This window comes from Gadus chalcogrammus, chromosome 18, assembly GCF_026213295.1.
Source record: "Gadus chalcogrammus isolate NIFS_2021 chromosome 18, NIFS_Gcha_1.0, whole genome shotgun sequence".
Classification (NCBI taxonomy): Eukaryota; Metazoa; Chordata; class Actinopteri; order Gadiformes; family Gadidae; genus Gadus; species Gadus chalcogrammus.
The window spans coordinates 16078073-16105540 of NC_079429.1; the positions used below are offsets into that span (position 1 = coordinate 16078073).

Below are 27468 nucleotides of genomic sequence, written 5' to 3' on the forward strand. Positions count from 1 at the left end.
GACGGAGAGACGGCCAGACAGACAGACAGACAGACAGACAGACAGACAGACAGACAGACAGACAGACAGACAGACAGACAGACAGACAGACAGACAGACGGAAAGACAGACAGACAGACAGACGGAAAGACAGACAGACAGACAGACAGACGGAAAGACAGACAGACAGACAGACAGACAGACAGACAGACAGACAGACAGACAGACAGACAGAGCGAGAAACGGACAGATTGACGGACAGAGCGATGGTACTGACGTCACTAAGCAGGTCTCCAGCCTTCTTGGCCTGGGTGATGTCCATGCAGCCGTCGGCCTCCCAGCCCACTCCCTTCATCCAGTTCAGGTCCGAGCGGTACTGGTTCTGCAGGGCACAGCGCAAGCGTGGTTAGAAAGGAGTTCTTCATCCCTGTGTTCTTTCTCTGTCTTTATAAAATCCTTTTTTCTCCCTCCCTCCCCCCTCCCTCACTCACTTACATTCGTCCCTTTCTTTATATTTTTCTTTACTTATTTATTTCTGTTTTTCTTTAGTTATTCTAATACTGTAGTAATACTGAGAAGTTTCTTTAATACTGTAATTATACTGTATTACTATATAGAGTTACTATCATACTATCACTGAAGAGTTACTCTGATACTGTTATAGTATTGTAGTATTGTAGAGTTCTTAAATTTATCTCTATCTAACTTCAAGTGTGCACTTTCACAAAGTCTGAACACCCTTTCAGTGCAAATTCAAAACGGGTGAAAATGAATTTGGGCAATAAAATCGGATAAACGCATGAACCAAGTGAGCTGATCAAAGCTCATTGGAGTGTTCAAAGCTAAACTCTAACTCACCTCGCTCTGCAGGTTGTAGGCCTTCTTGGCCTGCTGCACCTTGATGTCGTCAGCATTGACGGTGTAGTCGTGGAGCCTCTTGCGGTAGTCCAGGTCGCTGGCCAACGCCTGGGCCTTCTTGGCATGGCTCATGTTCATCATGTCTGAGGACAGGCTGAACTGGCCCTGGTTCTCCTTGGAGCCCTTCCTGTACTCAATCTAGAGAGAGAGAGACAGAGACAGAGACAGAGACAGAGACAGAGACAGAGAGACAGAGAGACAGAGAGACAGAGAGACAGAGAGAGAGAGAGAGAGAGAGATCGGGTCATTCTGTGGCCCAGTTCTGGGAAATAGTTAGATTATCTCCCTCACCATAACATCTCTTTTTGTGCTGTACTTCACTCATCACTTGTATCACTTGATCATCGCTATTCCACCCTGTTTCTTAAACCTTTTTTGTAGTACTTTGTTATTTTTCCTTCCTTTAATTATAAAACTGTAATGAACTCTATTGAATTGCGGGACAGGTGTTGGCTAACTCCTCAGCTCCATCGGGCCATTAAGCAGTGGTTTATGGTCGTAGTTTCACCCTGCACTTGGCAGAAGTAGTAATCAGTAATCAGTCACACTAGATTCCGAGTCTCCTGCCAGAACCTTTGAACCTGGGGTTTTCCACCACTGATTGTGGAGTAGTTAACCCAACACAAGGTGGATCCCAGACAACTCAGACTGGCTTACTGTTCGCTGCACAGTTGATCACACTCAAACATTCTGCAATAGATCATAATTATTTGTTCATCAAATTTGCCAGCGTGACAACTTAATGTATATTACACATATGTATTTAAATTGACCAACTAAATAATAATAAACCGAAATAAAGCGTCAAATGAATCAAAATGCAACGCTGTCACTCAAACAAAAGGAAGCGCGTGTTGGCTTCGTTGTGGCTCACGTCGTTGTTCATCTTGGCCACGTGGAGAGAGTGCAGCGTCTTGGAGTCGCTGACGTTGGCGCACACCGCCGTGTCCTTGTTCTTCCTGAAGGACTCCTTGTACTTGATCTGAAACACATTGCACAACGCAGCCACCCTCAGCCTCAGTCCATCCCTCAGCGCGTTAAGCCCCTGTCACAGGGCACACGCCCCGCCTCTGACCCCCAGACCCCAGTCTGTATTTATACACGCTGGACATGATGATGGAGGAGCATGAGCAGATAATGAGAAAGTAATGCCAACCTGTCACACATACTATTACCCTCCGTTCATGTTAAGTAATGTTTAGAAAACCTTCTGTAAGAGATGGGTTGCATGGATGAAGCTGTTGATGGGATAATTATGGCAGTTATTGATGATATTGATCACTATATGCTTAATGTATGATATAAGACTAATATTAGCTTCCCTTTTCAAACCTTGACTGGATATCAACCCTATCCTTAACGCTATATTATTGCCCCGTCTCCCTCAACAGTCTCAGTGCTTCATCTTGAAACAGGATTGGCCGTTCCTGACCCTATATGTTTGTACACAGGTAGCTTCAAATCAGATGTGGACATTTCACGTGCACCATATTAAATCGGACCCTTTTCCCCTCTGTCCAGTTGTTACTTAGAAACTTGGGTCATGCATCACTTGAAATCCCTTCGTAGTTACTCCATAAAACACCACAGGACTTTTACTTTGTAAACCTGGAATCGTCAACAATTATCTGCATTCTGAACCCAGATCTCATCCCAAAGCTGCTCTTTGACAGAGCGGTGACCTCGGATTGAGCTGGCTTACATCGCTGGCCAGGTCTCGAGACTGCTTGGCCGCTTTGAAGGTCAGGGTGTCCACGCCGATGTCACACGCTTTGGACTTGCTCTTCTCCCACTCCTCCTTGTATTTGATCTGGAGCAATGGAGAAGTGATTATGAATGAGAATGATCATTATCACTGGCTATAACATAAATCACTTTATTTATGAACCGTTTGAGTTCTATTTGAGCCGGAAGAAGAAACAAAGTGACATCCATGCAAGGACTTCTGTTCTTTCGTTACTTTTTAATTTGTACATTTTGTTTGCACTATATCCCCTTAAACCAGACAATATTACCATGTGTGTGTGGGAGTCACGTGATTTGGGCATGTGCTGCATTCACAGCTTATATGGACCGCTTGCCACTGGTGTCTGTGTGTGTGTGTGTGTGTGTGTGTGTGTGTGTGTGTGTGTGTGTGTGTGTGTGTGTGTGTGTGTGTGTGTGTGTGTGTGTGTGTGTGTGTGTGTGTGTGTGTGTGTGTGTGTGTGCATAATATGTGTGTGTGTGTGTGTGTGTGTGTGTGTGCATAATATGTGTGTGTGTGTGTGTGTGTGTGTGTATGTAGTTTATGTGTGTGTGTGTGTGTGTGTGTGTGTGTGCGTGTGTAGTATATGTGTGTGTGTGTGTGTGTGTGTGTATGTAGTATATGTGTGTGTGTGTGTGCGTGTTTGTGTAATATGTGTGTGTTTTTGTGTAATATGTGTGTGTGTGTGTGGGCGTGCGTGATTGCGTGCGTGCGTGCGTGCGTGCGTGCGTGCGTGCGTGCGTGCGTGCGTGCGTGCGTGCGTGCGTGCGTGCGTGCGTGCGTGCGTGCGTGCGTGCGTGCGTGCGGGCCATCTCACATCGCTACAGAGCGCAGCGTTGGCCTTGGCATTCCTGATCTCGGGCAGGTCCTGGTGCAGGGTGTACTGGTGCTTGGTCTTCTCATAGTTGGCTTTGTAGTTCAGCTGAGGGACACATTGAGCAGGACAATAAGTCACAACACCCAAAGCAAAGCAGTACTCTCATATAAGAAACTAGCATAGTGTGACATTTCCCTTGAAGTCATTTTATATGATTAGATAAGATATTCTTTCTCGACAAATCATAACAATCAAAAAAGGTGAGAATATGAATGGATTGGATATATTACAATTTTAGAGGAGCCTTTAACTTTACACATTTGTAATCAATATGACTGTTGTAACAATCCAGTACATCAAGTCCATCTTCTAACAATCTTTCTTATTACTCACATTTATTCCCATGTACTTACGTTGCTGACCAGTTGGGCATTCTTTCTGGCTTGGACGATCTCAGGCGTGTCTGTGCTGTACTTCACCTGATCGATGTGCTGACGATAGTTTTTCTAAAATAAAATGGAATAAGGTGCTTAGTTTTATTTTAGAAAAGTAACTGATGACTTATATGAACATATCCATGAATAATTCTTTGCATTGCCAAGCGGTCAGTTACCACATTGCGTGTAGGGGTAGTGGGAATGAGTTTTTAAACATTGTAGTTTCACTTTATAATACATTCTGTGCAATAAATGTTTGTTTACAATGGATGTCGCTAATGACTTGTCTTTCACTTTGATACTCTTTAAAAGAGTATTTTTTCAAATCTAGTTCCTACACAGATTATATGTCGACATAAAACTACATGATTGATAATCTCTGGCCAACGTGCTCAATGTGCTAATCGGCTGAACCACCCTTTATCTAGGAAATAATGGCCAATGAAAAGGCTACCATCGGTACAGAAGATGCAGTGAGGGGTGTTAGGCAGGGTTGCTCGATGACTGGAGGGTTATATTGCACACTTATAACCAATTAAAAGGGGATAAGGCTCAAATGGCTGAAACAACGCTATCTTTAGAGCTAAATAAATAGACTGATGTACTTTAGCGGTGTGTTTAAATATAAAGGTCTGCATGTGTCCTGATATGGTTGATAAAGGTAAATATAGATGTGCTCACATCCTTGAGCGGGTCTAGTTTTTTCTGGCTCTGGTAACCTGGCGTCTGGGTCGCTGGGTAGCTGTACTCGCCATGCTCCGTCTTCTCGTTCTCATAGCCTTGTTTGTAGGAGATCTGTTGTGTACAAGGTGGTGTCGTCAGCAGAAGAATGTACACAACAGTAGGGTTTTTATAAAACTATTTCCCCCAGGGTTAATTAAAGAAGACTCAACCCTTGTGAGTGTTTCTCTGAAAACAAAATAAGATATAATATATTGGGCAGAACAACAATCTATTTAAGTTCCTTGCGGACATATTTCTTATACTCAATTATATTACCGTAGTTAAGACAGGAAATAAGAATTCAGATTGTTGGAATAAAACTAAATAAAACACACCCGCCTTAAATCTCTAACCAATCACACACAACATTTGCATTTTCGTTACTGCTGAGCTTTCGCTATGTTACAAAAACTTGGAGGTTCAAGAAGTGGCGAAGAGGGTCAGTGAGGAATGTGTTTGTTTGTTTTTCTCAGCAATCACGTCGTTCTCACATCATTAACAACTGTAGACGACTTGAATGCTGATGGCACATTGATTTATTATTGATGACATTTTACATTCGGATACATGAGCTTTGCAATTAGAGGCAGAATGTTAATATGGAATCTGCATACTGAAACTGTGTAACGGACTGAAGCTAAGGCGCAAGATGAAACCTCGAAGAACACAAACAAACCCGTAGCTTGGCCACCCTTTAAAATATCCAAAGCTACAATCCAAATATTGGAGATTCCTCAGATGGAACATGCTTCTGAATGTGATGCTTACGTTACTAGCAAGGCTCCGGACTTTCATGGCGTGGGCAGTCTTCTGATCCACACCAGAATCTTCATAGTGGCCCTTCATGCTCTGTCTGTAGTTCTCCTTGTACTTATTCTGTGAGAACAATGGAGCATTTCTCAATGCAACACTAAGAACACAACACACAAAGCCTGAACTGATTCAGACGAAGTGAACTCATCGATATGTATGTTTTTATTCCCATCCTCTAAACTAAATTGGATATTAATATCCGTACTGGCTCCCACAGAAGCAACCATCTAAGTTGACAATGATCATCGGATGAAACGATGGAAATATCTTTTGCAGTGCTGTTTGTGTGATGGCCATGGGTTGGCCATGTGTGGTGCAGTCTTTACGTCGCTGGTGAAATTGGCGACTTTGGCGTGGTTTTTGAACTGCGGCGTGTCGCAGAAGTTGATGCTGTGACCTTTGGAGTGTTCCAGGTCCTTCTTGTACTCGTTCTGACGAGTACAAGACAAAATGCAATGACACCAAAAACAAACAGAAAACAAAAACAGAAATGCAGTTATATTTGGCAGCCCTGCTCGGATAGGAGAGCTGGAAACAATTAGCATCCAATGGAGTGTATCTAAATCAAAACGACTGAACCGCAAACACTGTTCACGTTGTTTGGTCTTGGTTTCATCTGTTTTCCTCACACACATCCTCATAAGCTCTTAATATAGCCTCTTGGACACTTAAAGGTAAATATTGTTGCAATACTTTTGAACTCGGCTGGGAAAGTTATGGTATTTTGCAGTACTCTGGAGTGTTTCATAAATCAAAGTGAGCTGACAAAATGGGTCATTTGATTTAAAACATGGCTCACCAACTAGATATGACCTGAGCTATGTGTGACCACACTGGAATGGCATGTCATCTCTGACATGCCTGGCCCAGTTGGCTGATGCCTGATACAGTCAGTATAACTATGCCTTAACACACGCCAACAAACAACAATGAGTGTTGCACACACACACTCACACGCACACGTACATCCATGCATGCGCACACACAGACACACACACACATATGTATACTTATATGTGCACACACACACACACACAACCACACACGCAAAAACACACACAAACACACACAAACGTATGTCTATGCGCACACACACACGCACGCACACACACACAAATACGTACACCTATACGTGCGCACACACACACAACCCCAAACACAAACACACACACACGTACGCCTATGCGCGCGCACACACACACAATACACACGCACACACACATGCTCACACATGCTCACACAAACACACACATACACATGTTGTGCAAAACAAATTGTCTGGGAACAATACCCCCATGGCCTTGACATTCATAACCTCTATATAGCCCCCAGTGGCCAGCCCCTAATCCAGGTCCTGTTCTCCTTGAACCCGAGGCTCCTCACCTCGCTGACAAGCTTGCTGATCTTGCGAGCGTTCTTCAGCGCCAGGTTGTCCTCTGACGTCAGGCTGGTGAAGTGTGAGGTGCCCTTCATCTTCTTCTGGTCTTTCCTGTACTTCAGCTGCGGGTGAAGGGAGAGACAGACGGAGAAGAGATTATCCACAGGTTTCAGGAAGGGGATATTTAGAATAGGTTCTCATGAATGTGTTGTTCAGGTCGAGGCCATCACCTGTCTGGCTGACAGAGGGGGTGGGACTGTTTCCCCACACTTATACATAGCCCCACACTTGGGCTATGTAAAGTGGGACTCATCAGGACTACTTTTTGCCTGCACAATTTTGTGTGCAGAGGAAATACTATAGGGTTGGGGTTATTGTGTGTAGGCACAGCGTCTAATCTGGGGAGAGCCGAGTTTTGGCAGTGACAACATCGCTTTGCCACCCGTAGTTCACAGGGTCTTATTGTGGCTGCCTTTGACAGGGCAGGCTGAAATATGAGTGAAGCGTTCTAAATCACTGTATGCATTCTGACAAGAAACCATTCCTACGACCAGCACAATGTACCACTCATCCTATTGCCTTTGTTGAGAAAGAAGTGCAATAGCTGTATCATGTATTCAATAAGGTTAGCTTTCCTTTAGAGAGCAAGTAAACACTGAAATTAAACCACAGGGATAGCCCCATCTCTGGTTTAAAGCTGCTATCGCCATTTTCTATTTTCTATTTGGATTGAGTCTCATGGTTCTCATGCATTTGTTTGACAACTGGCAATTGATATTGAGCTGAATATTTCAACGGTTGTTATATTGTCGTCAGCCAAGTTCATTTTACTGCTTACCCTGGTAAGTGACATCACTCATTTGAACCAATCCAAAATAGTAGTTGCACAACTGTGTTTGATTTAGTTTTAAATCAAGTTTGTTGCCCCTCACTCGAGTGAGGGATGTGGCAACTATAATCATATTCAAAATAAATAATTTATACAAATCTATATTATTTTACTGAAAGATATAAAATATATAAATACTTTGAATGGTTTCCATCATGGAAATGTATAGTTAAATCCGGGTGCAAACAACCAAGGCAGATATGGTTAGATCAGACTGGGTCCTAGCTAGCCCTTGGTGGATACTCACATCACTAGCATGGGCCTGGGCCTGTTTAGCTAGCTTGTATCCCGGGGTAATCATGGCGGGGAAACTTCCTTTCCCTCTCTGCTGCTCGTACTGCTCTGTGTAGGCAATCTGCAAACAGGTTTTCATTCATCAAGTTCAAAAATATTTTTTAACTTCAGGTTAACTGCACATACCGATAATATCTCAGAAATTCAGAAATGCAGTTAGATAAGACGACATACTTTTTACTATAAGATACAGGATTAATCTAGGTCAGGAAATAAGTGAATCGTTAAATAATGTAGAGTTAAAGTGCAGTTATAGAATATAGTTACAAATATATCTTCACTTATAGATGACTGTCACTATGTAGGCGTAAAGCACTGTAAGGTTTTACAACAGCGACCACAACAATCAGTATCTTTGATAACATCATGGGCTGTTCGTGCCTAAGACGTTTGGCAGTCAGTGTGGTCCTCACCTGGCTGACGCCAGCGTTCTCCTTGGCTTGCAGGGCCTCCGAGGCCCCGGCCTCCGCGCTGGCCGTGCCCTTCATCTCCTGGTCGTACATCTGACGGTACTTCACCTGGAGGAGGCAGCGACCGTCACTGCTGCTCTTTGGTGTGTGTGTGGTTATAAAGGTGATGCTTTACATGTATGAGCACTGAGTTCATGCATCTGCGAGTGTGGGTATGTGTGTGTGTGTGTGTGTGTGTGTGTGTGTGTGTGTGTGTGTGTGTGTGTGTGTGTGTGTGTGTGTGTGTGTCCCACTCACGCCACTGGCCATCTCGGTGGCCTTCTTGGACACCAGGTACCCCGGGGTGATGTGAGCTGGGAAGCTGCCCTTCCCTCTCTGATGGCCGTACTCCTCCGTGTAGGCATACTGTCACCGGAGACACGGGTCAGTCTCCCGGGGAAACCACACACCCATAGAAACCCGTCACCCATAGCAACCACTCACCAATAGCAACCCTAACCTCATGGCAACCGGTCACCCATAGCAACCACTCCCCGATTGCAACCAGTCACCCAGCAACCAGACACCCATAGCAGACAGTCACCACAGAGCAACCGGTAGCCCATGGAAACCGGTCACCCATAGCAACTGGTCACCCATAGCAACCAGTCACCCAGCAACCAGACACCCATAGCAGACAGTCACCCATAGCGATCATTCCCCCATAGCAACAATTCAATGAGAGCAAATGGTAACCCAGAGCAAGCGGTAACTCTTAGCAACCAGTCACCCGTAGCAAACAGTCTTTCATAGCAACCAGTCACCCAGCAACCAGACACCCATGGCAAACATTTCCCCATAGCAGCCGGTCATCCATAGCAACCGGTCACCCAGAGCAAATGGTCCCGTAACAGTCACAAAGCCACAAGAGGTAGTGAATGGCCACCGGTAGAAGCTTACGTTGCTGGCGATCTGGCTCTGAGTCTTGGCCAGCAGGACCTCCGGGGGGTCAGCGAAGGTCGTATACTTTGATACTCGCTCCTCGTGGCCCTTTTTATACTCCACCTGTACAGACATAGAAGTAATGAATATGCAAATATGGATAGAAAACGCTCCACCGATATGAATAACTAAATATTTTATGACATATTTTACCACTTTACGACATTCGAGTTTCAACATACCGAAACACCATAATACATATCGTTTCCAAAGATTTCATTGATATAGTACACTATTGCTTTCTTTTGATGCAGAAATATGACATAGTGGTTTCAACCAACTCACGTTACTAGCTAGCATGTTAGCATTCTTAGCGGTCTGGTAGCCTGGTGTTATCAGGGCAGGGAAACTGCCTTTTCCTTTGGACTCGTTGAAGTCCTCCACATAGTTCACCTGCACAAGGAAACACAAAATAGAGCTTCTTAATTGTTTAAAGAGGCTTGGAAGAGTTAGTGACTGCACTGGTGTTGTGGAATAAAAGCGTAATTAAAATTTTTAAGAGGACAAATTTAGCCCAGGGATGGGAAAATGGAAAGATTTACGGACCAGTTTGAATGTATTAAGGGATTAAAATAATAACTAATTAAATCAAGGTTATAACAAAAAAGTCCTCAAATGTTCATAAAGGTGTGTGTAAGAACGGTGGCGTTTGGACGTGCTTACGTCACTTATGGTCTTCTGGGATACACTGACCATATCCTGGTTCATCACCGTGCCAGAGTACCACGTCTGCTGCTCCGAGGTGAACCCAGAGTGGGAGGTGTAGGCCTGGGTCTATCGTCATGACAACCAAGAGAGCACAGGGTGAACAGCCAATCACCACTCAGATGAATATCTCACACCCCTTATCTCTACTTGATTCAACATCTTGGTTACATTGAGCAAAAATACATTCAAGTTCCAGACAAACATTGAATAAAGAAAGTAACTGGGTGTGGTGATATTTTGTTCAAACTTGAGGGGAATTTAGGTGGGGTTTAAATTCTCATTTATGCATGTTCTACATTTTTTTACTTTTACATTTTTTTCGGAGGAACATAGCATTATCATTCATGTGATAGTATACATTTAAATACTAATAATACTACTTAAAATATAATATGAAAAAAGGACATCATTTTTGAACATAGGACGAAACAAACAAGAGAAACAAAGATAGCGCCTTTCTTTCTGGAATGTCTCACTTGCAGAGCTCCTAAGACATGGGATAAGATTTTACCCCCAACCACAGAAGTCCGATCAACTGAATTTTAAAGAGCGGGATTTGGCCCAACCCCTCTTTGCTTTGATTGACAGGGCTGCATCAGTAGCTCTGCCTAGCGAGGGGCGGGAGCTCACCTGGCTGGCCATCTGATTGGCTAGGCGAGCCTTCTCGAGGGCCAGGGACTTCATGTCATAGTGGAAGGTGGACATAAAGCGATCGCCATCCTCACGATATTTCAGCTACGGGATGCAACCAGACCACAAGCATTAAGCCAAGACGGGGATGTGTCTTATGTGCCGTTAACACGTGCACATAACACACATCCTACATGTGTGCATGGACAGGAGAAACAACAACGCATACGCACAAAGCATGCATTTGTACATTTGAAAGTACTTTTGCAAAAGCATAGCACCTGAGTTGTTTTCAGATATCTAAAAAATACTTATCCTTTATTATCAGACTCTCTCTATGTTGTACCACTTAAAAGCAGTTGTTTTGTTTATGAATTGTATGCACTTTTTGGGGTATATCTTCATTGCTGAATGCGCTTTGGACGCTTTGGACAAAAGTGTCAAAATTGTGAACCATTTATCCTCAAATAGTTTTGCTATTAATTTGGTAGATGATACCCCTACCATTATTAATATTTATACCATCATTAAACAAAGAAGAGCCATTTTCAAAGTCCAGCCCTCTAGGATATGGCTGGCAGGTGAGCTGTCAATCAAACATCTGGGCGGACAGCCAGTAGTGATGTCACCAGAAGATAGATTTGCACACATCCGGTGGTAAAATAGGGGTGTGTGGGTGTGTGTGTGTGTGTGTGTGTGTTTGTGTGTGTGGGGTTCGCTCTGGTCATCACTTTGCGATTTCAGTGTTAAAAATATATGAGCAGACAGAACAGAACAGCCAGAGTTCCCGGTAATCAAGTTATAATTCTTCCGTTATCAATGTCGAACCGACTAGCCTGAGCTGGCATAAGACCCTGGCATAATATTAGCGTGCTGGTATTTATAACATTGTGTAGCATGAGACACCCTTGATGCAAGAAGCAGGCCATTCTGGGGACCAATGACTGATACTCAGGAAGGATCTGGAAGTGTGATGCTCAGAGCTGTAAAGAGTACACAGACAAATCCTTCCTGAGTAGAAGTGCTGTACCTTTGATGACATTTGACTTGAGTAAAAGGTCAAATGAATTGAATGTAAAAAAATTGTCAAATTGTAAAATGTTACTTTTTTAGGAGCATTGTGATTGTTTGCTTCTCTGTGAGATGTTATGAAATGTTTAGGACTCAGTAGGATGCATCTGTGAGTGTTTTTTTCTTGTCCCTCGGTCACCATCTCTTCTGCTACACTCAAAAACAAAAGCTATAAGATAAGCTATTACATAACATATTATAAACGTGTGATCATCATTATATAACATTTTTTGATATAAACCATTTTATATACACAATTGTGATGGATACATTTGGAATGACATTTATTGTTAATTTTCCAACAATTACTTTGGATGGTCACACGTTTAGCTTACCATGAAATGTATAATAATACAACAGCAGCGCATAGTATTTCTAACGATTTGCCAGCATCCAATCAATCAGGCAAGAGAAGCCACAGAATAAAAGCAAATCTGACATAGCCAGACAGACAGACAGACAGACAGACAACAACAGGTGGGAGGGCTGAGAATGGGACATGAGGCCGTATTTCCTGGCGTTTAATTTTAGCCGCTCAGGGCGCAAAGAGGAGTTGGGGAGGGGGTTGCTGTCACAGAAACAGAAATAAACAGCGTCGCACTTTCATTCCAAACCATGGCAGTCACCATGTCTCTCGTTCTCTCTCTCCAGCTCTCTCGCTCTCGCCCTCTGGATTCTATACATTTTACTAGGGACCTTACAGTAACCTATCTGCTAACTACTGGTTCCGGGCCTCTTTTTATCTTGTGTGTGCGTATTTCTGGGTTAACAGCAACAGATCTCGGGTGGAAGTGAATGTAGGCTACTGTGCACGTCAGCCGTTGCGCCACATGCTTTTGAAGCACTTGTTATTGACTATCCCGTGTGATTTGTTCCCATCCACATTTACCAAATCATACTCTCTAAGTGTATTGCCACTATTCTGTATCTCCATAACCTTCTGATTCAGAGTTGAAGTCAGTTAATCTGAATGCAAAACTCATCCTTCAGAGGCAAGCCTATAAACAAAGCTATGACCTAATTCAACATTCTGTACCTTACCGGTGCTGAGATGGTACATCTGTTTCACATAGTCAGTTAAGATCTGATGCCTAGTATCAACCCATCATTGGTGTCACAATACCAACACCCACACCAAGCTACTGTCCCAGCCCATAATCCCCCGAGAACATCCATCACTCCAACAATGGATCCCAGACAAGTGTCACCCTGCTGGCGTCTGCACTAGGGGGGGTTGGGGGGCCTTGACCTGACTCACAACAGGGGCTCTGAATAGTTTGGGTGTCATGTTTTGAGTCAGGGTCCCTGGGTGACATCACTTCAGTGGCGGCCTTACCTCACTGCTCGCCTTGGACTGTATCTTGGCGTTGATGTTGACAGGCGTCTGATAGACGCTGGTGAAGCTGTTGTTCCTGGGATTGTGTCTGTTTGTGGGGAGGAGGGGTGGACGTGAGGTTAAAATGTGGCCCGTCTAGTTTGCCTCAGTTTTAATTTAGGGATTTTTTCTTTTTTAAATGTTTCACTTTTGTGTCACATTTCTTTCTGGAAACTAATTCTGAAGTTAACGTCGCATGGGGGGGGGGGGGCAACGTCAAAAAACGGCAGTTGGTCATAGCTGTTCAGTTAAAGACAAGACATTTAACCCAACTCATACGAGAAAGAATACAAAGTGGAAATCATTCAAAGCAGATATACAAGTCAACTTCTATTTCTTTGTATTGATATTTGTAAGCCCTCTCATCAGGTTAGCATCCGCCACGTTTTAGCGTACCTAAACCCTGACGGTACTCACACTGAACAGTACGGCCGCTTCTGGTGGCTCACAAAGTTGTTGGCAGTGAGCACCATGCGGCAGACGTCACAGTGAAAGCAGGCCTTGTGCCAGTTCTGGAGGACAGAAACACACAGCACAGGTCAGGGGGATGTCTGGGACTCTCTGGAGGTATAGGGCGCCACAGGGGACTCATGGACCATCCAGGGACAGAAGCATGAAGACGGGCCGAGGAGACACATCCATCGGTCCATCGATTTTTCAAGACCTTTCAACATTGCATTGTTTGGTCATGAATGCTAAAATATATATAATATATATATATATAATCTTGAGAGACAATTTCACTAACTTTTTTCAAACAAATACTCATTGATTAACATTTTAATAAGAATACATTTGAAGAAAATTCTAGACAATCAAAACAAAATACTTTAAACCTATATCTTGGTCCTCTAATTGTTATTGGAGACGGTTGGTACTGAAATGGTTTGGCTGACTCAAATTTTTCCATAATTAGTTTTTTTATTTGTTTGAATTTGCCATTTTTACAGAAATTAGATTCAGGATTGCTGTTGCATGTCTTGTGCTCAGATTTGAAAATGGAAATAGACACAGCAAGTCCACATAATGTTAGTCCACACCATAAATATATCAAAATGACAAAAGAAAATGCTCACTTCTGTGGCTCTTTGAAAATGGATATTCTGAAGTCTTCACTTACAAACATTTCCCTTCAACATTTTAACCCAGATTCCCTCCTACCTGGTCAATGCAGTTGATCTTCTCCGCTGGGTAGACCACGAACCCACACCTCGCACACGACTGCATGTTGACAACCTGGCCTTTTCTTCACACAGACAAATAAGCTCCCCCAAAAAACCTTCAGATAAACGTACAGAGTTAAGAACTAGGAGCAAGCTAGAGGAACACGTGGACTAGACGACAGAGGCAGGGGTTTGTAGCTCACAGGAGGAGAGGTTGGCAGGAGAACTCCTAGACATTCAAATAGGTTAGTGGCTGCTGCTGCTGATAAACTTAGCTCTGGGCTGACCCTCTGAACCTGCCTCTCTTCACTTGACACCAGGCCCCACCCTCTTTTAGGGTTCCAAACGGGATTATTGGTCAATCAAAGCTGTCTGTCAACAGGAAGGGCGGGGTTTGGGATGACAGCGTGTGTATGTGTCATGCTCCTGGGATTATGAGAGACGATCGATTTGGGGAACTTAGTCAGTGTGTGATGGTGCTCTTTGAAATAGGGTGATGCGTAGTGTTTGTCATTTTAATAGTTAAGTAAAGGGTTTTAATGCATATATTGTTGTAGCGTGATACATCAATGTGTACCACTATTAAAAATGTATTAATTACTTGTTTAACATATTATTTAGGAATTCAGTCATCTCATTATAGCAATATCATTATAGGTAAGGGGTGTGTGTGTGTGTGTGTGTGTGTGTGTGTGTGTGTGTGTGTGTGTGTGTGTGTGTGTGTGTGTGTGTGTGTGAGTGTGTGTGTGTGTGTGTGTGTGTGTGTGTGTGTGTGTGTGTGTGTGTGTGTGTGTGTGTGTGTGTGTGTGAGTGTGAGAGAGAGAGAGAGAGAGAGAGAGAGGGGGGGGGGGGGGGGGGGGGGGTGAGAGCGATAAGGAGAGGGGCTGAGAGAGAAAGGGAGGGCTAGGTAGGCTTCAGCCTGAGTGTAGCGCTTCATTGGCAACACCCAGGAAGAAGTTGGGCGGAGGCGCGACAAAGTCGTTTCATTTTCGTTTTTCTTCGGCGAAATCTCGTTGAGACGTCGTTATTCTCCAAGAAAAGAACTACTTCATAACTTTTTAATGCAAATTTAATTCACACTAGTTACTAGTTACTCTAGTCTGCTAAACTTCTTATATTGTACTTGCAGGCCTACTTAGCTAATTCCACTTGTTGTAGTAATCCGCCTGTGTGTGCTCCTGGAGATGGCCGAGGCATCGGCTCCTGGGTTGCAGCCGGACCAGGCGGAACGGGCAGACGGAGCGGCGGAGGAGGGGGCCGAGGACACCACGGACGCCAAGCCGGCGGAGGAGGGGGCCGAGGACACCACGGACGCCAAGCCGGACCGCAGCGGAAGGTTTCTCCTGTTCGGCAGGTCAGAACCGACGCTCTTTAATTCAATGTTTTCACTACGGTCACCGTAGTGAAAACATATAAACGGCAATGGTGTTCACCTAAGGACAAACAACAATGACATTTAAATCTTGATTTTGTTTTTTTCTCAAATATCCCCTTTAAAAGGGATGCTTAATGAATTACATATCCCACATGTTTGCAACATGTAGTATTTGGGCTAATTCTGTTAAAAAATAAATAAAAGTAGGCCCGGTCATTGCTTAAATAAAACCCTTAATGTAAATTGAATTAATTAAATAAATTAGTTTAAAGTAAATTTAGCGCATAATTCCGTCGCAGCGGCCTACTGTAGGATATCTATATACTCGTTCTGTGGTCGCATATTTATCACTATCTCGTATCTATATGCAGGATTATTATCTCTCACAAGGTGGCAGTACAAACCTTCTGAAGGTTTCGATACGGGGTCAAAGTGTCGGAATCTCATGTTAATCAACTTGGTGGCAATGATGAAGGATTCTGACAATATTATATCCCAAAATATGAGATTTGTAGGGAAATCGGATAAGCAAGTCAAGGTTGTGTGTGTGTGAGTGTGTGTGTGTGTGTGTGTGTGTGTGTGTGTGTGTGTGTGTGTGTGTGTGTGTGTGTGTGTGTGTGTGTGTGTGTGTGTGTGTGTGTGTGTGTGGTAAATTATTTATGCAGACCATACAACCATGCCCAATCGGTTGAGGCGCAATTATGAGGCAATAATCACCCAGGATATAGCACATGAGCTCAATAAATATAAATTGCAGTAACAATTTGTATATTCGTGTGTCATTACACATTGGTTGGATCAGATCACTTCAACTTTTCCTTTTATAACTTGAGTAAACCTCACATCAAGTATAAGAATGGGTCCACTTTAGCAGAGCTTTCCAATGACCAGAGTTTTACTTTGAATGGGGGACTTTTATTGTTCTAAGCTCTGAGTTCCACGTCCTTAAACGGCTCTCCATCCTAAGCTACAGGATGCAGAAGCTGTGTGTGAGGTGGGTTGCCATGGCGGGATTCTGCCCCTGTCAGCAGAGGACTAGGGCCTTGTCCCGTTTGAACTCTGCAGGGGTCGCAGTGATAGGAACCCCCCCCCCCCCTCCCTCCCCTCACACACCCCAATACCGATTGAATAGGCGCTTTTTTCCAAGTTTTTTTTAGAAAGCTCTGGCCCAGCGGCGTCCCTGCTGACTCAGGGGGAGGGGGGTAGGGGTCGGGGAGGGGGCAGTGTCCCAAACTTCCTCCCCTCCCTCTCCCACCCCGCCCCCACTAGGCCAGTCCCACCCCTCCCCCCCCCCACCACACCTCCACCTCCACCAGCGACACCACACCTCCACCTCCACCACCCTAGTACAGAGAGTATACCAGAGTCCTGGCATCAGAGCCCTGCGGTACACCACCGGATCTGGACTATTGACAGCCAACTCTCTGGGCGCTAGAAGGTCGCAGGAAGGACGCACAACGGCACGTTTTACCGATGCAGAGCGGGGTAGCGCTGAATGAGGAACCCAGGTAAGAGTTTGGTCAGACGACATGAGAACACCTTCGCCCGCCGTGCAGTCCTCCCCTTCCCCTTCACACCCGTTCATTGGACGGTGTTCATCCTCCGGAGAATAACTTAAGGTCGCTGCTCGGGGAACGATGGGAACACTTTTTTTTGGGAGGGTGGGCTTCTGAAAGGTTCTGGATCACATGATTGTGAGCGAGCGGGCACTGTGTGTTTTGTATGATGGTGTGTGTGTGTGTGTGTGTGTGTGTGTGTGTGTGTGTGTGTGTGTGTGTGTGTGTGTGTGTGTGTGTGTGTGTGTGTGTGTGTGTGTGTGTGTGTGTGTGTGTGTGTGTGTGTGTGTGTGTGTGTGTCAGTGAGGCGCGTGGCTTCATTGTTTCCCCGTCCCCCCCCTCCTCTCCGGGGGTCACCTGATGAGCTAGCTCTTCTGGAACCAGGCAGACATTGTGTGGGACCCAATAGCCCAGGAGCTCTCTGGTTGGATCTTTTAAAGAATAGGAATATGGCAGGACCAGCGAGGACCTCACTCTGGACCCTACACCATCTCGGACACTTGAAACACCCGCTTTCTCTTTGATTCGGCAGTCTTTTCTTCCTTTTCGCACGTTTTTTTGGACAATTTTTCACGACGTCCCGCGACCATGGTGTACCTTTAACCGTAAGGGGCTTGACGGTGGATTTCTGCAACCTGATTCTGACATGATTTTCATGCCACCTTTAAGAATGTATGTACGTTCTCACGGCCCAGTAAGTGGTTTCACAAGGTTATTTTTGGTTTCCCCGTTGGTGTGAGTGTGGATGGTTGGCTGGTGAAATCCTGAGAACCTGGAGTAAGTGACACACTATCGCAGTCACTCTCGTGACTTAAAGACTCACGGCTGGATGTGGATTATTTTAATATTGGCGAAATGTCTTGTTTGATTGAAGTATTCATTATGTTGTTGTGTTTCTTTATTGGTGTAGAACTGTGTAGAGTTATTTCTAGCTGCTACTGTTTCAATGTTTGCCATATATTTAGAAAACGTATATTAATATAATATTTAATTCATTACCTAAGTTCCTTTATTCCTTTGCTCAAGAAATATCTGGTCACTGAAATATATATTTCAGTCACCAGGAGTTCAGGTTCAAACCAAAGTCAAAACTAATTTGGGTTATTTTGAAGCAGTAAATTATTTTATACAATGTTCTTTAATACACTTATTGAACAAACATAACTCCTACGTAACACCCGTCGAAGAAAGGACATATCAACTATATTTAAGAAAAGTATAAGAGCAGTTCATAATGTTGGTAGGAGGGTATTTATTGCTACCAAAGCGACAAGGGGTGTTCAACTATTACCCAAAAGATACCGGGTTTGATGCCTGATGTCCGTAGCAGCTTTCCTTTTTGGCGTCCTTGAGCAAGATGCCTTCTAACCTATGTACCTCCTCAGTGTCCTGCATTTGTACTCACTGTCAGTCGCTTCGGATAAAAACATCTATTGGATGACTGACTGGAAGAGATAACGGAAAAGCTCTGGGTGTTCCTTGTCCTTCCCTCTCCCACTAGTAAGAAAAAGAAGGATGGCCAGACCCAGGATCAGCAGTACTGTTCTGAAAGCCATTACAGAATTATTTCACCTACATTCCGCTATAAGATGAGCCACCAGCAAGTGGGCAAGTGCATCATCATCAACAACAAAAACTTTGAGGATAAGACAGGTACAGTATTCTTTTTCTTCTATATATCTTTCCATTTTTTCTTGAGGTATTCTTTGTGCCTTTCGGGACTTGACAGTTTGGTCCACAATCTAGGATGTGGAACAACAATGTGGTGGACTCCGACATTGTTGGGTACCCCGAATGGTCCACCAGAATGGTGGATGTTCAATCGGTAGTCGTGTTATATATCAACATTGGTATGATACTACAATTTATTCTGACATCAATTATCCACCACGCTATTTCTTTGATCTTTCTGTATCCGTCATTGCAGATAAAGTGGAAAATACGATCAAACTATGGAAGTGCTTTCAGATGTTTTATTTTTTCAACTTAAAAGACCTCACCTGCTGTAACACTCGCTCTCTCTCGCTCTCTCCTTCTCTCTGTCTCTCTCTCTCTCTCTCTCTCTCTCTCTCTCTCTCTCTCTCTCTCTCTCTCTCTCTCTCTCTCTCTCTCTCTCTCTGTCTCACTGTCGCTCTCTCTCTCCCTCCATCACTCACATTCTCTCTGTCTCTCTCTGTCTCACTTTCTCTCTCTGTCTCACCTCATTCTCTCTGTCTCTCACTCTCTCTGTCTCGCTTTCTATTCTCTTTCTCTCTGTCTTTGTCTCTCTTTCTCTATCCCTCTATGTCTATGTCTCTGTCTCTCTCTGTCCCTGTCTCTCTCTTTCTTTGTTCCTCTATGTCCCCGTCTCTGTCTCTCTCTCACTCTCCGTCTCCCTATCATTCTCTCTCTCACTCTCCGTCTCCCTATCATTCTCTCTCTCTCCCTCTCTCTCTCTCTCTCTCTCTCTCTCTCTCTCTCTCTCTCTCTCTCTCTCTCTCTCTCTCTCTCTCTCTCTCTCTCTCTCTCTCTCCCCCTCTTCGTCTCGCTCCCTCTGTTATTTTGTTAAAGGGATGAATGTACGCAACGGCACCGACCGAGACGCGGGCGAGCTCTTCAAGTGCTTCAAGAGCCTGGGCTTCGATGTGTGCGTCTACAACGACCAGAGCTGTGAGAAGATGGAGCACCTGCTCAGAGCAGGTGAGGAGTGGTGCTGGTGGTGATGGTGGCGGTGGTGCTGGTGGTGCTGGTGTTGTTTGTAGTAGTGGTTGTGGAGGTGGTAGAGCTAGGCCAGATTTCCAACAACAATTATCACAGGGATTCAATAGGATTTCAAAATCCAGGACATCTATACATTTAAAGTGCTCACAGTGCTTGGGAGATGCACTCACAAAAAGTATTCTTAATAATTATCAAGATTACCTTGAAAAAATAGCCTTGATGGCAATTTTTGCCCAACCATAGTGAGTTAGTATTTTGCTTCCGGTGCTTCACGGTTGAATGAATCAACCAACGTGCACTTGACAGTTGTGTGCTGCGGATAAAAAGGAAGGAAAAATGTGAAATTGTAGAAAAAATGATGCTTGTGTTAGATTCTGTTCTCGCCTGAACCTTCTGCTGGTTGACCCCTGGGTGTTGGAGACTCCACCGGTGTGTAGGACGTGGGCGTGGGGTCAATGATCTGAGTTGTAACATCCTGGCCGTGCAGTTGTAGGATCACAGTTGTGCTATCGCTATACATCATCGTGTATATTAATGCAAATTCATGCATTTGAATTCTAAACGCTTTTCCCAGACTAATTATAACATGGATTATTAATTAAGTGGTAATTCATTCTGAGTAGTAAAAAGAGCCTTTGGCTAAAAGCATTTTCATTAGTTTTCGCTTGTTTATATCTGTGTGTGCATGCGTGCGTGCGTGTCTAATGCGGATGTGGGTGGTGCTTGCGTGTGCGTCCTCATTGATGTTTGCCTGACTTTGTGTGTGTGTGTGTGTGTGTGCATGTGTGTGTGCATGTGTGTGTGTGTGTGTGTGTGTGTGCATTGGGTGCTTGTGTGCATGCCATGCCACCTTCATATGGGCCGATGCTCATTCATGCATGCGTGTGCGCATGTATGTGTGTGTGTGTGTGTGTGTGCGCGTGCGGGGTCTAGTGTCGGAGGAGGACCACAGCGACAGCTCGTGCTTCGCCTGCATCCTGCTGAGCCACGGCGAGGAGGGCATGATCTACGGCACGGACGGCGCCATGCCCATCAAGACCATGACCTCCATGTTCAGGGGAGACATGTGCAAGAGTCTAGTCGGCAAGCCCAAGCTCTTCTTCATCCAGGTACGTGTCCACGCACGTCCTCTACACTCATCAGGGAGTCTGTTAGGAGCGGGGGCGGGGGGGGTTCTCGTGGTCAAGGCGCTTGACTCCCCGCCGAAAGGCACTGGGTTCAAGCCCCATGTCCGCGGTCGACCTGTGTATAACCCACCTGCTCATTTACATGTCATTGGATCTGAATTCACTGTGAGACACTTTGGATGAAAGCTAGCCCTGAAAGAAAAAGCGACAGCATATCCATGGTGAATGTTAATGACTTTACTATTATTTAGTAGTCGTTTAAGGCTAGGCTTCGAAGGATGGCTTTGTAGAAGCCTCAACCAGACGTAGGCCATCTAACAGATGCATCAGTTAGAATAAAAATGTGGGTGTACATTGAAATGTGCAGAAGCAATTTGGTTGCGGCTCATGGCTTAAACAGAATTAATTGTGAATTGTTTCACCAGGTCATTGCTGAGAAAGCTACTCAGGATCTCAATGAAATGTCATTTCATTTGCTTCATCAGGCTTGCCGCGGGTCCGAGTTTGATGATGGCATTCAGACAGACTCAGGGCCTCCCAATGATGCCCTCGAGACAGACGCCAATCCCAGACACAAGATACCCGTGGAAGCAGATTTCCTCTTTGCCTACTCAACGGTCCCAGGTAAACACACTGCCTTACACTTACATTTGAATCAATGTTTATGGGCTTTGGTGCCTTCTGTGGACAGGACAGTAGCTTGAAGAGGAGAGAGGGGAATGACGAGGCACTAGTACGACTAAAGGTCGGAGTTGCTACTAGGCATATTTCCTCGCAAGTTAATCTACGTCGCCGCCACTCAAAAGAGGTCGTTGTAGCATACGCTTTTATCCAAAGCAACTTATTTCAAGGGGCTTGAGGATGATAATAACCCAAGCATGCCAAAACAAAATTGTAGTAAAAAAATTACAATGCTATAGGACATCAGAAAGGCAAGTAGATGGAGTCACAGTGGGAGCACACAAGGTTGTATTCCAAGGCCCCTGTTCTTCGAAAGAAAGCGTGGAACGCATTCAGCATTATGGAGAGTCGAGAAATATTAATGTAATATAATAACTAAACAACAGCCCCAAACTGGCAGACGCAGGTTAAACAGCTGACATTTCCCGATTGGTTAAGCCAAGGAATTTTTACCTGGCACGAATCTGAAAGAATCTGAAGCAGTGGCGGAAAATAACAACCGAAACGTCCCCATTTCTAACCTCCCTCCCCCTGCTGTCCCCGCAGGGTACTACTCCTGGAGGAACCCGGGCCGGGGATCCTGGTTTGTCCAGGCCCTCTGCAACGTCCTCAATGAGTTCGGCAAGCAGCTGGAGATCATGCAGATCCTGACGCGGGTCAACTACATGGTGGCTACCAGCTTCGAGTCCTGGTCGGAGGACCCGCGCTTCAGCGAGAAGAAGCAGATACCTTGTGTGGTCTCCATGCTCACCAAGGAGCTGTATTTCAACTGACCCCTGGAGGACTCCCATCCAGATGCTGACTCCCCCACACTGGCTGACCGACGGACGCTCGGACTCACTGGCTGACTGACTGACACTGGGACTTACAGGCTGACTGACTGACACTGGGACTCACAGGCTGACTGACGGACGCTGGGACTCACAGGCTGACTGACTGACACTGGGACTCACAGGCTGACTGACTGACACTGGGACTCACAGGCTGACTGACTGACAATGGGACTCACAGGCTGACTGACTGACACTCAGACATACAGGCTGACTGACGGACAAGTGCTGACAGAATGATGGTTCACTGACTCTAAGAGACTGTCTATCTTGCCATCTTGACTGACCGACTGACTGATCTGCTTTGAAAGCCGACTGACTGACTGACTGACATATAGACTGACAAATTGCCCAAGTGGCTTTGTCGACTGTTTCAGGTTCTGACAAAACGGTCAAAAACATTCAGGGATCATTTTAAAGGCCAGCAAGGCGCTGGCCATGCTGGTTGGCTGCGCCGTGCATTGCATTGCATTGCATGCCGAGCTGGGTCACAAAACAAGCGCGCCTAACGAACGAAAACCTTTTCCAGTGGCGCTTGCTGTTCACGGCGATAATTGCCTCTTCTTCTGCTTATTCCGCTTTCAGGAACAATGGCGTCACATTTGATCTGATCTTTGTCGACAGGCGATGTGAAATATCCATGTTATTCTACCAAATCTGCCAACATTTGCTGCAATTTTTTGTGGGTTCAGGGAGTCCTCAGTGCATTTGTATACATCGTCCGGTAATGGAACTCGATTTTGGAGTTGACTGACTTGATTCATGAGTGTGTGTGCAGCATGGCTTGTGGCTGACTAACTCAGTCCAACAAAAAACAAAAAGCGTTCAAATGCTGTCTGTCTCGGGAAGGGCGGGTGCAGTGGCTACCTTCCACGCAACAGACTTCCATTGTGGTCCTAAAACAATGTTCAATTGTTGTCCGACTGCTCATCGAGTCCAGTATCCATCCTTATAATAATAATAAACAAACAGTCTTTCCTTAGGGAGGCTATGGTAGCCAGCACAGCCCTGGGGCTGGTTTAAGTTTACTTTTTGGGCCACGATGGAAGTCTAGGGCACAGAAGATGCAATTCTACCAACTATTGGTTATGCAGATGTTAAAGATATTGTTTCTCTTTAGCGTTACACCAGCGTTTTCACAATAAGACCAACATTTCAGTATACAGACCAATGAAAGCTTTCTTTCGTCATCCAATCTAACGTACCTCCACTGTCCAATGCTGTATAACTTATTGGAACTTAGGGTTAAATCAGCAACCTTTTCCCTGAGTTAGTGAACAAAAAAGAAGCAAATATTAATCTCTCGCATTGGGTCCCAATTTTAATACATGAATAATGAAGCGCCAACGTGTCCATGGCCGACTTTTTAAAATGCACTAGGTGGCGTGAACTTTTTTTCTGTTGGGAAGAGTTATTCCATAAACTTGCTTGGATAAAACATGAAAGTTCAGTTCAGTTGAAGGTCAGCTGGGTGATCTTCAGCTGTGCATTGTTGTTTTTCGACGTTTCTTGGCTGCCAAAAATAATTATTTTGAAATACTATATTGGGACCACAATAAGTATTTACTTATTGTAAATAATAAAATGAATATGATTACAGGGTGTGGAAGAATAATTATAACTCTTAACAATTATAATCGTACTGCCTCGATACCATGACACTACTCCTAGTAGCACCGTGCTAGTGATCTCAGGTTCCTCGTGTGTGATACTGAACTTTGGAAATCTTAAAACCAATGCTTTCAAACCAAGTTTAAACCGAGCAATTTAATCCCTTAAGAGAAACTGTCAAACTAAACATTGGCAGGACATACCACTTTATGCTGGGTATATCTAAAAGACCAGCCGCCAACATTTTAGACTTTTCCTAACCTTATTTTTTCATCTTACATTTGACACATCTCTTACAGACTTTTAAAAACACGGTCAAGTGAATAATCTCATCACATTGCTGAACCGAGGCTTCACTATTGCCAAAAGCACAACTGACCACACTGTATTTATGTATTTCAGTGTTTGTCAGAACAGTACTTAAGGCATGCGTTGCTATGTATGTGATCTTCTAAAGGCTGCGCTTTGCATTAAGAGTACAGTTAAGCGGAAAATAAAGTGGAATTGACAAAAATAGATTTAAAAACAAAACAAACACATTTTCATTTGCTATATTTATTTCATACCTTTTAGGCGATATTTGCACAACTTTGCCAAATCAAAATATTTATAAATGAAACAAAAAAAACTTTGATTGAATGGTTTGCTTATTATTATGATTGTTTTGTGTACCAATATTTACCACTTGAAACTTATCTAATGACATTACATCTGCTGGGGACACAATGCCCTCACATGTTTTTGTCCCAAAGTCATATTTTTCGTCAAACTCAGAGGCAGCTATTACTGGTAGTGATCAGATCTCGTTCCGTGAACAATCCACCTGTCATTTACTGTTTCCACATTTCCTCATGAGCCTGAGTCAGCAACTTTCGGAGAAAACTCCACAAATACGCTTGAATTATTTTTTTGCGGTCGTCATAATTTATTTCCTCCTTTTTTTTTGAAATACTACGGCACCAGTCATGCAAGCACAGTTACAACTTTCAAATCCTCTTCATGCAAGAATGTGGTTTCTGAGCTGGTGTCCATTCAGTGCTGAAAACAGTTTTTGCTCCATGTGTTTTGGATTGGGGTTTAATAAAGAAGGAAACATTTCTAATTTTTAAAGCTTTCCTGTGTTAAATGCTATTGTCCTCAGGAATACAATTTGAAAGGATTTGGATTATATGATTGGATTAAATAAATAATGAGGTATGATTTGGCCCTGATTTTGTAATATTTTCCAATGAGGGGCAATACAACAATGTTGAAATGACTTAAAATCAAAAGAATGCATATGTAAAAAATATTTTATTGTATTAAACACCATGAAAGAAATGCATTGTGTGTTTCTTTGTTCAATAAATAAAATGTCGTTTATAAAAGTAAAAAAATTCGGAACTTGACATGATCTTTTTGTGACCAACTCTTCCCCTTCGATGGACACGCTTATTGTACCCTACTGGCATACGTCCCCATGTAATTGAATAATACTAGCAAATATAAGCAATTTGTTAAGTCAACCAGTTACTCTTCCAAGTTTAAACAGAAAATACTTTGAACACGTTCATTTTGGCTGTCTGATTACGGCCATTATCTCTGTGCTAAAACAAGTATTTAATAGACACGTTTATTTTTGACGTGGTCACTTTCCGTGTTGTTTAAGCGTATATGCCGCCTCTTGTAACAATTTCAGACCGAGACCACCAATACAATGCTAGCTGCTAAGTGGGTGTATTTTGCTAGAGCTATCCATGCCCATCAAAAAAGTGAATTGATTGCATTGCTTTTGTAGGAAAAAAAAGAGTAATCTGATTCACAGGTTAACTATGAAATATGAAATTTTATTAAAACTGAAAATTCAGTAGAGTATGTATTGGGCAGCAAAAGTAAGGTAACCTCGTGAGACACAAGCCCTCTGGTGGTCCACAAGGGGTAGTGCAAATGGGTCGCCAAAACAATGCAAAACGTGTTGATTTTATTTCATGTTATTTCTCATTAAAGCCTTGATGAATCAATAATCAATATACTGAAAGATTGGAACAAGCAGGTCCCCGTAGGCTTTGTTTGTTAGTTGACAATCTCAGTCAAGTTTTCAACTCAGTCGTTAGCAGGGAACGGTTTGGAATCACTGATTTAAACCACGCATCTACATCCTGTTCCTCCATGTATGAATCCTGGTCTCAACTCCAGACTCATAAGGTTTATTATTAATCAGTTGAATTAGAAACGGTATCTCCATAGTGACCTGGACAGCTCCATGTTCTATGCTAACCTTCACCTTGCCTCTGGTGAATGGGGCCTCCTTGTCAGCTCCTTCTTGAGGAGGTGGCAGTCCTTTATCTTCTCCTCCACCATCCTCTGCTACACCTCCTCCTCCTCCTCCTCCTCCTCCTACGTCAGTGTGATGCAATCATCCTCATGTCTCATGTCTTCATGCTTCCCCCTGATCTTCTGTTTCAGGGTATTGGTTGTCTTCTGCAAAGACGACAGAGACAGGGTTGGTATTTCAGTTATTTTTGTAAAAAACAGCAATAAAAAAAAGTCTATTTTGTTTAAAAAGTACTAAAAGTGTATTCAACATTAAAAAATCGAAAACAGTCTAACTTCATAAATTATCAATGTAACTTGTCAAAATAAATTGGTTGTGCCGATTCTGACTAAAAGCATTTTGGGTGAATGCTCCTTCCACAAATGTGAGCAATGGCAATATAGCGCATTTCTATATCGCACAGTCTTTGTGATCAAAGATTTCTTAAGTACTTACTTGATGCACTTTTATTTTCCCCACCCACTCCGTACTGACGAACGCACATTGATCCTATTTACATATTGGCAAGAGCGCGCTCAGGCTAATCTCTCTCTTCAGAATCGCTACTAGATAGCAACCTTGTCCTTTGAATGGATCTCTATGATTCAACTTCCTCGAGACACTGAGAGGAGGAATCCTCTTCGGGAATGGCACCCTTGACCAATGATATGAAACTGTCTGCTCAAATATTTCCATTGATTCAGTTTCAATTTCCTTGTGTTCATATTCTCTCACGGCTCCTTCCTTCTCCATCTAGCCCTGTCTGATTGGAGGGGGGGACCTCACTCACCACCACCAGTGTGTAGCACCCACTTGGGTGATGCACGGCATCCAATCTGTGCCAGAACGCTCACCACACACCAGCTTGAGGTGGAGAGTGAGGGAATAACCATACAACGCTACAACAGAATAACCATGCAACGCTACAACGCAACACAACTAAAGACACGTAGCACAACACAACG

General features: G+C 43.9%; 2 protein-coding genes across 3 annotated transcripts in view; one reads left to right on the forward strand and one right to left on the reverse strand.

The window, feature by feature from the left end:
- nrap (nebulin-related anchoring protein) overlaps window positions 1-14609 on the reverse strand; it is a 30966-nt gene extending 16357 nt beyond the window's left edge. The window contains exons 1-20 of one of the 2 annotated variants that reach the window (XM_056576802.1): window positions 14329-14414; window positions 13585-13679; window positions 13129-13216; window positions 10722-10826; window positions 10047-10157; window positions 9669-9776; window positions 9342-9446; window positions 8700-8807; window positions 8406-8510; window positions 7946-8053; window positions 6815-6931; window positions 5758-5862; window positions 5387-5494; window positions 4577-4690; window positions 3872-3964; window positions 3459-3563; window positions 2600-2707; window positions 1772-1879; window positions 838-1035; window positions 257-361 (exon numbers count right to left, since the gene is read on the reverse strand). In XM_056576802.1, the coding sequence (XP_056432777.1) occupies window positions 257-361; window positions 838-1035; window positions 1772-1879; window positions 2600-2707; window positions 3459-3563; window positions 3872-3964; window positions 4577-4690; window positions 5387-5494; window positions 5758-5862; window positions 6815-6931; window positions 7946-8053; window positions 8406-8510; window positions 8700-8807; window positions 9342-9446; window positions 9669-9776; window positions 10047-10157; window positions 10722-10826; window positions 13129-13216; window positions 13585-13679; window positions 14329-14394 (2160 nt within the window). In that variant the 5' untranslated portion in view covers window positions 14395-14414. Of the gene's footprint in view, window positions 1-256; window positions 362-837; window positions 1036-1771; window positions 1880-2599; window positions 2708-3458; window positions 3564-3871; window positions 3965-4576; window positions 4691-5386; window positions 5495-5757; window positions 5863-6814; window positions 6932-7945; window positions 8054-8405; window positions 8511-8699; window positions 8808-9341; window positions 9447-9668; window positions 9777-10046; window positions 10158-10721; window positions 10827-13128; window positions 13217-13584; window positions 13680-14328 lie in introns of both variants that reach the window. The other variant, XM_056576801.1, reaches the window with a different exon arrangement.
- A 667-nt stretch (window positions 14610-15276) lies between these two features.
- Window positions 15277-25734, forward strand: casp7 (caspase 7, apoptosis-related cysteine peptidase). The gene is made up of 6 exons (XM_056576809.1): window positions 15277-15684; window positions 18763-18914; window positions 19812-19940; window positions 20895-21070; window positions 21574-21712; window positions 22316-25734. The coding sequence occupies exons 1-6, from the start codon at window positions 15515-15517 to the stop codon at window positions 22540-22542; spliced, it is 993 nt and encodes a 330-aa protein (XP_056432784.1). The 5' UTR covers window positions 15277-15514; the 3' UTR covers window positions 22543-25734.
- Window positions 25735-27468: the final 1734 nt, after the last annotated feature.